Here is a 12,912-nt window from a genome sequence, read left to right as displayed (position 1 = left end):
GAATATAACAAAAATTTACCAAGTAATACAATGAAGAACATAAAATCATATATAGAATCAAGGTAAAAAGTTTCTGGTTATGTTAGGGGCGATTGAACAAGAGTACTTCAGTGTTGTGCCTGATGAGAAAAGGAGGCCAATAATTAAGCCCAGGGTTGGCTCAGTCCCAAAGCAGCCATATGGCGACATGTTTGTTTCCGCCACATTTTTGCCTTCACACTTTCCGCTTGAATGATCCATTTTTTTCTGTCAGTCAGCTGTTGTCATTACAGATCTGTGATGAGACGTTTAGTGGCAGAGWAGTGGGAGTTCCACAGCAAAACATTATTATTATGATCATAGTTTGTGTCAAGCTGCATGAGTCCAATAGATTTTAGCTTTGAAAGTAAGTAATTAGTTTTTACAGAGAGTAATGGTCTCTAAACTCTAATGATAATTGTGTTTATCATTTATACACTTTCATCATTTTCAGACCAAATGATTTTCTTAGACTAGAAACAGTAATGAAGCAAAAGTTTTTAACAGTTTGTGTGATAAAGCAAAACACTTGTAGAAAGTCTCAAAATTGATAATTAACCCATTTTTTTCTCATCACTCTGCTGTGGAGCCAAAAATTACATCTGTTTACACAAAACAGATGTTTGATGCTAATTTCAACTGAGAAAATTTAACGTTTTTTTTTACAGAAGCTTCTATTACTGCAGCAGTAATGACATGCATTGTGACATGGAGTGTGCTTAAACAGCATCAAGAGATTGGAGGTATTGTGGTAGAAAAGAAAACAGAGAAGAAACAATAATTTGTGGGTTCTTCAACAGGAACAGCTCGTTGTTTTCCAGCTGTGTTTTCTCTAAAAATGAGTCAATGTAAATTGATCTGATTTGAATTTGACTCAGTAAAAGCTGACACTGTGGACAGTTAATGCGCTGGTTGCATTTCCTCTCTGCTGGTAATTTACTGCCGTCTCTTAATCCTGCTGACAGGACATGTTACAGCTGATGGCACTGCTTCTCTGTAGATTCACTGCGTACCCCCTTTTGTCTACTTTTTTTATTGTTATCCAGAAAGAAAAGCAAACACTTAAAGGTAAAAATCTCAATTAATAAGTAAACAATTCCCCATATAACTTCAACACATTTTTAATCAGTCATTTTGACTTCTTTTTCTGTTTTTTATTTTATTTTTTTATTCTGTGTGTTAAATTTCATTCTTAATATTTTCAGCTTGTTACTCTTGTTCACATTTGATTTAAATATGTTGATATATTTTTTGTCTTCTGTTGTGTGAAAAGAGGAAATTGGAATGTGTGTTCGTTTGTCCAGATTTTAAGCTTGATAACTTAAAAAAAATGTGTTTTACAGACTTCCATTTCGATGTGCAGCAGCATAGGCATAAGAAATGTCCATGTGTGTGTGTGTGTGTGTGTGTGTGTGTGTGTGTGTGTGTGTGTGTGTGTGTGTGTGTGTGTGTGTGTGTGTGTGTGTGTGTGTGTGTGTGTGTAGATAGATAGAAGTGTGTGCAATAAACACATTGCAGATCCTGTGGTGTAGGAGTTAAATTAAATCAGGAGAACGCAATTCGCATTTGCACGATAGAAGGAAACATACTCAGGTTCCAGCACAATAAAAGCAAACAAAAGATGACGATCATAACTCTCAAATACAGACAAAAACATCATTGTAATGCACAAAGAAGATAAAGATTCATCACCAACATGATCTGTTGAAAATGTATGGGTTTTTTAATATCTCAAAGACTTTTATATTAATTAAAATATAGTTTCCGCAAATGACAGGGGTGGCTGAAGATTAATCTATGATGAGTAAGGCTACCATTAGCCACCCCCTTGCTCTGCCATTGTGCTGGTGGATAAAATGGCTGCCAAAAAAACAACAACCTTGTCTTCTTATAAACAGTACAATTTCTACCCTCATAAATATCTTGCACCAAACATTGAGCCATATTTGCATTCTCTGTTCACTTCCAGTCCAGAAAAATACTTCACCCAAAAACTACAAACATTTCCTACTCAAATCCTTCAGTGAAGGGGGGACATTGGTGTACAGCTTGTTTTATCATTTTCTTGACCCAGTTTTTTATGGTATTCACGAGTCTTTAATATTCTGTTCTGTTGAGCTGACTGAGCGTTTCTCTGTAACAGACCAGGCCCATAGTTGATGTCAGTGTGCTGTGCTGCAGCTTGCCTGATAAAATCACAAGCTTTTGTTCAGGCAGGCTGTGATAAATCCCAGTGACTGAATACAAGAAGACCTGCAATGTGAGTGGTCAGACAGGCTGTATGGTCCTAACTCACATTATATCTTTTTGAACTTTAATTTAGGACTTATTTTATGTTATTGTTGTGTCTTCGTTCCTTCTCACGTGTAAACATAGCTACCCATTAAGTAATTGTACTTTACATTTACGACATGTTTTTTACGCTTTAATCATACTAAGAACTTTGGCACATGGAACCGATAGTGATAAAAAAACTAATCTATGTATACATAGTACAGAAATACAAACAGTTAAATTTGTTATTTAGATGTTTTATGTAATTGCTTGTTATAAAAGTGCTATTGTTTTCTTTTCCTCATCTTGAAAACAGTTCTGAGCATAATTTGCAGTTCACTTTATTTTTGTTTCCATCGCTCGCAGTATAATACCTCCACACAGCTTCTTTCTTTCTTTTGGTGTTTGTTGGATTTAGAAAAAAAACATTAGGGTGCATTACATCTACCAGTAAAGAATGGGGATCAGGACAATCAACTGTACCTAGAAGGCTCTTTCAGAAGACACTATGGCAAAATGACCAAACAGCTCATAACATACTGATACTCCCTCTGGCAGTTCAAAAGTCATAGATGGAGACATTTTTTTTAACCACACTCAAACACACTTTTGGAGTACATTAATCAGAGTGGAATTAAAAGTTGTGGGATAAACACACACAGGTAAATTGCATGTGATTTTGTTTCTTAAAGGGGGGGATATCATGAAATATCAACTTTTTGGAGCTTTATATCCTACACATTCTCACTCCCATCTCGTCACATATTGACGCTTTCTCCAAGGTTCCCTCTACGTCCGATTTTGACGCGCCGGGTACCCCCCTCGCGTCACTCCTTGACGCCCGCGGCTTTTCCGGGTTGAGCCACTAGGGGTCTTTGGGTCGGGGGTCTGAGGTTAACATGAGGGATCACGATTAATGGTTAAGTTTAGGTACTGGGATCAGGGGTAGGATGTCCATGGTGAATATTAGGTAATTTCAGGCTTTGGAACATGTTTACGTGAATTTCCTACATTTTCTAAAAATGGTTAATTTTAGGTACTAGGGTCAGGGACAGGATGTCTAAAGTGAACAAAGGTAATTTCAGGCTTCGAAACGGTAGTTTTTGCGCATTTTCTACACTTTCTGAAAATATGACAACAGACTTCGCACCATCTCGTCAGTAACTGACGTGACGGGGGTACCCGGCGCGTCAAAATCGGACGTAGAGGGAACCTTGGAAAAGCGTCAATATGTGACGACTTGGGAGTGAGAATGGGTTGTTATATCATGTTATAATATTATAATGTCATTCCCTAATGAAAAAAATACCCAGAGTGTTGCTTTGACTCATACATTCATGTTTGAGAAATCCTTGAATCTCCTGTTGTAGCCATTTAGAGTTGCCTAAACGCTTGCTGGTACAAAACACCACTTATTTGCACATACAGTATCTCCTCCATTCAGTCTGCAGCCGAACTCCCGCCCCACAGAGCGTCCATTCCTTGAAATATTGTTGTGAAGATGTGCTGAAGTGGAAGTGTGTGAAATGGTAGAAGTTTCTTAAAGCGACAGAGGCCAATTTCAATGTGTTTATATTGGCTATGATGCAAAGTCAAATTTATTTTGGTAATAAACACAGCWTTTTCATAACAACTGAAGGTAACATTGTTACTTGATTGTGGTACAGAATTGAACTATGTGCYTGGAAAATCCATACCCCACTGCTTTAAGAAAACCTGCAGTTGGGTGGTCTTCCAAGGTGTGAGTCAGCACTATGGCTGACGGAAGTGAAAAGGTACTTTTTCTGTTACTACCTTGCCTGGAGGTACAGCGGTACTACAGTGGTGCGGTGTTTCCGTCCCCACTCTCTGCCTCCATGTGTTTTCTGAATGGACTGATGTGGTCAGAACACACRTCATTAATGGTGTAGGGGGTCTTCTGAAAGAGCCTACGACCTACAGATGGCTGTCATTGCTCCTCCGCTATGATCAACTGCTCAACTGAGATGAATGTCATGCTGCTGTAAAGTGATATGGAAACATTTTTATGAGTATATATAGATGTATACTGTCGTAAAAGTGTGCTAACATTTACATAAACATGCAACCTGCCATTTGGTATTATTTTTTTCTTAACTCTGACAGATCTGTGCATTTTCATTTATTTCAAATACAATAAACACTGATGGATTCTAGGAAATGTTTTAGAAATTTTATGTCTGAAAATCAGAATTTGTTGGTGATGCATGGGATGTTTTGGACCGTCAAGATAATTAATCAAAACATCTAAAAGTGATTAAAAACTTCCAGTCTGCTCTGTTGAAATATGAAGTTCTTTAGCAGTCTGGATAAAGTGTATAGCGTTTTGTTTGTTTTATTTTATGTTTTAATTTGCCAGATTTATAGACGTAGTTTTGGGAGGTCCTGAAGAGATGGTTAACAAAAGGACAAAATACACTGTAGACAGTTGAAAGGAGAAAAATGGGAAGACAAGAAGACTTGTATGATCAGTGGGTCTCATGAATAATTTAATGAGACACTATTTTGCTGTAAGAAAGCCAGGGAGGGGCGTTTCCTCTTGTAATGATGTTTTTTTTTTCCTTGCTGGGGCTTCCTGTTGCGTGGTATGATCTGCTAACCCAAGCAGTATTCTGCAGTGGCATAGTAAATCGAATGCACGCAGAACAGGGTAGGTTATATAACACTACTCCATTCTGGCAGCTTCAGCTCCACAGCTTCAAAACAATTGCCCCATCCATCTCCCTCCCCTCCAGACGAGCGGCAGCAGCAATGCTACAAAGCGGACTCCTCTCTCATCGACCCGGATGAGCTGATCCCCCTCCTCCCTTTCCTCCGGCTCTCTTCCTGTTCGCTCCTCCTTCCCTCGTTCCCTCCTTCACTTTCTAATCTTGCTCCTTCCTTCTCCTCTTCTGGCTGTGGATGCCCTCCTCACGCAAAGGATGGACTCAGGAAGGGAAGGAGGAGAGGGTTGGATGGAGGACCAGTGGGAGAAATGGTAGGGCATCATTTTTATTACTTCACCAGTGAGCAGCAGCGTGGCTGTGTGTGACCTTGTGAGTGTGTTACAGTCCCTCTTCTGGTTTTATAGCATCTTCTTGCATAAAGCTCAGGCAGGCAAACACATGAAGATCAGATGCATATGGCTGTGTGCACATTTGGGTTTGTAGAAGAGAAGCAGAACTTGCAGAYGTACACGTTGATTTAATCAAGAATAGGAGCAGAGAAGCCACAGATGTAAACAAATGTAACATTTCATGTTCGTGTATTGGTAACATGACAACAGTCCAGCTGCAGAATAGTTCATGACTTTGTGTCTAATGAGTTAGTTTCAATCCAGGGGCTGCTTAAAAATGGTTTTATTTATTCAGATGTGTTAAAGCTGGGAGCCTGCAGATCCTGATCATGCTTCATGTCCTGTCCTTGCAGGAGGGCAAAACTAATGAATGGCTGTCAGCGTGCAGTTCTTGTAATCTCTCAAAGGAACAGAAGCATGTAACGTGCAAATTATCTGTATATGTGGTGTAAAAGGCTTAAAAAAGAGTACATGAGACATGCAAACACCAACTAGAGCAAGTTATGTGTGATTGTATTGGATCAAAACAGATATTTGTCTAAGTAGGTTTGTTACTTGGCAAAATATTTCGAGAATGTTCTTTAACATGGATATTCTCCTTCCAGTATTGCATCTACAAATATTGCACTTGATGGAAGTAAAATGTGATTTAATTATTTTTTGCCTGTGTCTCTTTGCTTGTATTAGTAAAAATGTCTAATGAGCCACTAGACCAACTCAATCTTAGAAAGTAATCAATGGGTGTGTGTCTACAACTGATTAACCTTTGGATTCGACCTGATTTTAGATGGTCACGCCTGCTGACCTTAGCAAATACAAAAATGGGTACATAGTAAAGTTATGGTACCAAATTTAACTCTATTAGTTAAGGGTGTCGCAATATCAGTTTTTCTCAGAGTATGAGAACTTCAGTTTTTGTACTGAGCAATACTGAGTTTAAGTATTTTATTTAAAACAGTGTTGCTCTCCTTCCTTATAGACCTACAGTGCCTCTTACTGGATCAAATCAAATGGTTGGTATTTGTTCCAAGTGTTTTGTAGTATTAGTAGTGTTTTGTACGAGTTGGAGTACTTTTAAATATGCTTGTATTGGGCCCAATGCAGATACTAGTATTGATAACAGGACACCATCAGTATTAGTTGGCTTAACACTGCAATCTTTACTGTGTTTAGCTCCTTCAAGATTTAGATATTGCACTAAGTTTTGGTATGGTAGTAGTTGAGAGTCAATCACAACACATAGTCTGAGTTCTGTACATTGTGAAACATTTTTATGTTTAACTTTTGCCTCATTTGTTACAGCCAGTACTGTCAATCTCTTAGCAAAAATATCTTGTAAACAATTACATATTTAAAAAAAAACTCTAACAAGGTAATCGTTGGATTTGCATTTAAAACTTATTATTATTTGGATTCAACCTAATTCTAGATGGTCATGACAGCAAATCAGCCTTAGCAAAGACAAACATGGCTAACACGTAGACACATTTACAAATATTAAGCTAACTTTGGTGCAGAGGCAATTGAATATCATCCCCAACTTGTACTTCGAGTTCTAACACATCTCATAATATCTCATCAGCTCCTGCATAATTTTATTTACGAGCTCTGCTCATAATGGCTACAGCTCTGCCTTTTGTTTTTGGTTTAAAACATTGTCCTAAAAGAAGATGGACGATATGTACTCCCATCACCGTTCATGGCAGAGTCATGCAAGGAATGCATATGTCTATTCCTTTTTGGGGAATAGGACATCACACTGACCACAATGTCACTTGACATTTTATCTTTTATAAATAGCAAAACATGTCTAAAATGTTATTTACTTTCTGGAATAATAAACTTGCAGGCACAATAAATGTATGTGTATGAAAAAAGTAAAAATTCTCACATGACTAATAAATGACCTTGTGTGATGCATGCAAAATCCTTACACTTGTCACTGAGCTGTGGATAATATTTGTGTTGATGCTGAGATACTGAAATCTGGATTCAGTTAAGGACAAATGAGCTGGTTTGGTCACATCATGTCCTGAGCGTAAGGTCATACTGTCCTTGGTTAATACACACAGAGAGGCACACTATAAAGACACAAAATAGCCAGCTGGCTGCCCCGTTGTCTCCCGTTGTCAGTAAAACACTACAAATTACCCCAAATCCACTGTGATATAAACTGAAACATCACTCCTACAGTGTTGTTGTCATCTGATGTTTCTTACAGCATTATTCCTCAGCAGAGTATACCAAGGGGCTTTTAGAAAATGGGATCTTGGCCAAGAAATGACCAGATATGGAAGGAATGGAGGATGATCAGATTTGGAAGATCAGATATGGTGAAAAACCAATCATTGTCTCAAAAAGTACATGACTATTTTTTTAGAAGACGTCTTTTTTTACATTTTAATTAAGAAAATAATTACTGCTTCAAAGTGTTATGAGATGCTGTCTTTCGGGAACTTAATATTGAAATATATTACTGTCTGTTACAGAACTAATGGCTCTCCACAGTTCCAAGCCTTTTCCACCAGCAAGGATTTGTAGTAACAGTCCTTTTTTCCACAACTTAATTTCTTGTGTTTCCAAGTGTACCATGGTTTCATTTAAAAGATGGTTAAAACTGTGTCCAAAGCATGAAGCAAAAAGTCAATCAGTGTGTCAGTTGTTGTTGATGTGTTTTTTTAATATAAGAATTTTGAAAAAGAAGAAAAAAATGAAAGAGCATGTAGCCATATCACAACACTGTGCAGTATTATTAATAATTTCTCCTACATTATGGCATTTTTTATTATTGTTCACTAAAACTTAAAGGACACGTCCAAATAAATTTGCTAATATTTTAATTAGAACTGTTTCTATATGTTTTTATACATTTTTTAGAATTGTTTTCAAAAATCCAAGTAATTGTCAAAAYGACACAATTAAAAGCGGTATTTTGTTTATATTTCATATATAAATATCACACACAGTATATAAATAACATATACACTCTAAAAAGTGAATGATGAATTTACATAACCGAGTTATGTCTACCGGCTCCTCTCAACTGAGAAATAAATGTAAATGTAAAGCAATTTAATCATTTTCTTTGAAAATTAAAGTAAATTCAACATTGTCATTTTAGAGTGTATATGCATTTTGTTATATATAAGTTTTAATGTTTGTGTGTTATTCAATCAGAGTTCTAAATTGGCTTCCATCAGGTGCTAAGGGATCACCACCTCCCAGCCCCATCTCTCTCTTCCTCTGCTCACCTTTATCCCACTTCTCTTCATCAGGTTGACACATGATATCAGTCTGGATGAGTTTGAAGATGATGACCTGTCAGAGATTACAGAGATCACTGATGAGCGAGGGATAAGTCTCAACTGCAATGGCCCAGATATAAAGGTAAGATACCCCCAGAGAGTTTCACATGCAACAATTTGTTCCTAATACCTGAACAGGTAATGAGATTCATGCTCATGTTGTGTGTATATACTGTATGTGTTGATAAAAAGGTACTGGCTTCTGATTATCAACAGCTCTGCTCAGTTCTGTGCTAAGCAGAACTAAAACTCCCACAACAGTATATTATATATGTGTATAAAAGCTGCAGATTGGATTAAGATAAGATAAGATAAGATAAGATACGATAAGATAAGATAAGATAAGATAAGATAAGATAAGATAAGATAAGATAAGATAAGATAAGATAAGATAAGATAAGATAAGATAAGATATGATAAGATAAGATAAGATAAGATAAGATAAGATAAGATAAGATAAGATAAGATAAGATAAGATAAGATATACCTTTATTGTCATTGTACAGAGCACAATGAAATTACAGTTCAGAACACCCATTCGGAAGAAGACAGAACATAACAAACATAGCAAAAGCATCCAATTTGAAATAAAGAAAGCCTGCTATTAATTGGCATTATATCTTTGTTGTTTAGCACAAAGACAATTGTAAAACAAACCACCACCAAAAATCAAGCTTAAACAGAGCCTATCAGTTGTCTAATTAATTCCCCTGCATTAGGTGTTTTGACTGTAATTTCAAGCAGGAAAGAGATTTGTTAGCTAAAATTGCCTTTAGCTAGTCCTTTCGCTGAAGTCATTTCACAGAAAAACTTTGGTTTTGCTTGTTTTCCCTTTTGCAGGATTTGAATATTCTTTGGTTTATATGGCACCAACGTGTTCACTTCCAGTTTTTCCTCCAAAGACACAAAGGAAAACAGGAAATGTATCAAATAATCCATAACATAAACCTTGTTTATGTTAATCATGCTCACCATTGTTTCTACTCAGTCTTCACTAAACCACACCAAAAACACTTGTGCTCAAGGCACATTGTACGTCCACACTTATTGACTAAACCTGTGGCCTTAGGTTAAACAGAATTAGCTCCAATGAGYAGCAAACTGAGGGGGCATGACATCTGTCAGTCATTCAACAGGAAAAACATTAAATGAACGGGTTTGTGAAAAGTTATCCCTTTGGAAAGATTGAGATTTCTCTAGACTGTTTGGCAGCAGTTTTGTTGTAAATTTTAAAAAAAGTGATACAATATTTTTAATTTGTGTTTATTAGGTTTAATATTTTTGTTGTAGCCCTACTAGCCCACTTATACCAGTTGTCCCTGTATAACTAGAATTCAGTCAGTTTTACAGATTTTAAACTAAAATTGGTATGATAGTAGCTGAGAGTCATTCACAACACATAGCATGACATCTTATGGCTTTGCCTAGATTGCTCATAATGTTATGTTCAAGGTTTGAGCAAAACAGCTATAAGTCCATTCCCTCTCATCATATGATGATCATAGTATAAAGCACCCGCAACATACGGAATAACCACTGGGCTCAAACCCAGACCCAAACCAGTGGTTATTCCATATGTTGCGGGTGTTTCGGAGAAACTGAGACATTTATTTTCTAAACATGATGTCCCAGTGGCTTTCAAACCCAAAACACATTACGGCAAAGGCTGGTTCACCCCAAAGATCCGGTGCCCCGGCACAAACCGAGCAATGTTGTATATGCTGTTAAGTGCCAGGAGGACTGCGACCWGTTATACATCGGGGAAACAAAGCAGCCACTGTTCAAAAGAATGTCCCAACACAGACGAGCTACGTCTAATGGCCAGAACTCTGCAGTTTTCACTCATTTACAGGCCAGCGGTTACTCTTTCAGAGATGAGGATGTTCTCATTCTTGATAGAGAGGAACGTTGGTTTGAGAGAGGAGTAAAAGAAGCCATTTTAGTGAAGAAAGACCGTCCATCATTAAACAGAGGTGGAGGCCTCCGTTTCCAGTTGTCCCCCTCTTACAGCGCGGCCATTGCCAGTATCACTCCACCCCCTATTAACAATAAGTGTTAATTAGGTGTCAACGATAGCCATGTGATGTGAGTATCAGTCACACGGAGGCAGGGCTTAAAAGCCTGAATTTTGCCTGAAACTCTCAGACTGAAGAAGTCTCTTGGAGGAGAGACGAAATGTTTCATTAGAGAAGAACCCGTCCAGAAGACCTACACAATTTTTTTCTTTTTGATGTTTTACCTGGATTACTGAGATGCATCAGGATATTTAGAGCATAGATTGTTGTTTTTAGTGTTTTGTCCCAAAATGATGCTGCTGACTTTCTGTGTGTAGAAGTGACTGGCCAGACACAGAGAAGAGTGATCAAAAACAAATTGACTGTAGTGCTCTATTTTAGTTGTCTAAATAATTGACTAAAAGCTGTTGGTTGGATTCTAAAAGGTATCAAATAACTAAACGTTTGTCAGAAAATATTGAAATGAAACATGGAAGCAAGTGTTAAATACAACCATACGGAGCTGTGTGGAGGGAGAGAATAGCCAAAAGTACACTTGTTATTCTGTCGGATCCCTCCTGCTCTGTTCCCACTGAACCGTCATCACTTCCTCCTCCATTCAGCTCTGCTCCAGTATCCTAGGCAACAGGGTGCAGGGGGTGCCAACATTTGTGACTCTTATTTTATCTGCTGAGGCCTGAGTGACAGAAAAATRCAACAAATCACTGCRAGGCTCAGAAGCCTGTTCTCTTTCGTTGCTTTTTCTTATCCTAACCTGGGAGCTAGTTATAGCTCACATGACTCTCCAAGAGATGTATATGATGTGTGAACGCTGATGACTCATACTCTCTCAGGGACCTTGCAAGGATCAAAATTCAAAATGTGCTTTTGAGTGGCAAACAAGGAAGCTGTGACACCAGAAACCACAAGCCTTATGTTCATTGTGTCTGGACTCCTCAGGCCAGGAATGTATCTGTAGAATCGTTGTGTGTTCGTTGTTAAAGGTTGTTTTAATCAGAAGTTTGGGTGACAGTATTTTTCCAGGAAAGAGTCAAATGTGGTGGCTGGTGGATTTTTCTCCAGGGGGGGCTACAACTCCAAAATAGGCTCATCTCCAAAAGCAATCAAACATGTACCAAGTTGTATCACGACAGTGTATTTATTAAACAAATGAAAATAATAAAACAGCATTACAATGTCATGTAGTGTTTTATTTTTTGTACATAAATTTTGCTCTTCTGTTACTGAGAAGCAAATTTCTTCATGACTCTGGTTAAAGTCAGGGATGTTTTAACCAGATTATTCTCTATATAGCATGGTCAGTGCAGTGAGGTGTGATGTTGTGTACCTGAGGAAAGTCTGGATTCTCTTCAGTGTTGAGAAGCTCCTCTCAGATCCAGCTGTGGTCAGAGGAGATGTGATGAGAATCTTCAGCAGAGTCACAGTCTCTGAAGGTGTCTTGGTCTTCAGTGCTGCTTCAAAGAACTGTCCTGCAGGAACCTGTCTGCCTGCAGCAGTGTAGCACTGATCAGATGCTTTGTGAATGGCGCAAGATGGTGTCACAAACCTAAAACAATAAATGCACAAATTTTATTCAATATGGAGATGGCTACAAGTGAGCTTTATACTATATATAGAGAACAATTATTATTTTAAAAGCAACAAATTATTTACTTATTATTAATTATATATTTTTTWAAAATGTATTCATTTTATTAAAAAACAAAATAAACTATGCACAACAGAAGAAAAAATATCAACAAAATGAAAGGCAGCAGAAAGAAGAAAAATATCATCTAAATATCTGCTGCTTTTCAAGAATAAATTCAAACAATAGTAATTTACAAAAAACAAAACTAAACAGAAACAACATAAAAATATCTTTATATTATATTGAGTTGTGTTCACCATTACTTATATGCTGGTCAACAATAAAGGGAACACCAACACAATCTAACTACACCCCATTCTTGCTCARTTTTATTATGTCTGGCTTATCCAGTCCAAGCTACTTCACTTTAAGTTTCTCCTCATATATTCTGCTTTGAAAATGTTTAKCTATAAGGGACYTAACTGTGTTGTTTTTCTCCTCCATTTTCTCAACTAGTTTCGTTTCCAAAATCCGCCTCGTGATCTCTGCCTGCTGGCCGTCACACTAATATGACGTTGTTGAGTCGTCAACACGGGTTGAACCCACTATGTACTGCTTTGAGTTCGCAGGTCAGCTGCGAACCCAGGCCACCCTATT

At 37.5% G+C, this 12,912-nt stretch overlaps 1 protein-coding gene across 2 annotated transcripts in view; it reads left to right on the top strand.

Annotated features, from left to right (window-relative positions):
* The window catches only part of mapk8ip1b (mitogen-activated protein kinase 8 interacting protein 1b), a gene marked incomplete at its 3' end in the record, with an annotated part of 39,720 nt that overhangs the window by 4,253 nt on the left and 22,555 nt on the right, over positions 1-12,912 (top strand). Inside the window, 2 exon segments of one of the 2 annotated variants that reach the window (XM_014010630.1) lie at positions 4,900-5,287; positions 8,641-8,752. In XM_014010630.1, coding sequence (XP_013866084.1) covers positions 5,232-5,287; positions 8,641-8,752 — 168 coding nt within the window. In that variant the 5' untranslated portion in view covers positions 4,900-5,231. 2 annotated transcript variants of the gene reach the window in all.

The sequence above is a fragment of the Austrofundulus limnaeus genome, unplaced genomic scaffold (genome assembly GCF_001266775.1).
Source record: "Austrofundulus limnaeus strain Quisiro unplaced genomic scaffold, Austrofundulus_limnaeus-1.0 Scaffold71, whole genome shotgun sequence".
Taxonomy (NCBI): domain Eukaryota; kingdom Metazoa; phylum Chordata; class Actinopteri; order Cyprinodontiformes; family Rivulidae; genus Austrofundulus; species Austrofundulus limnaeus.
Note: the sequence above shows the minus strand (reverse complement) of the source record. Positions and strands in the feature narration are given on the sequence as shown.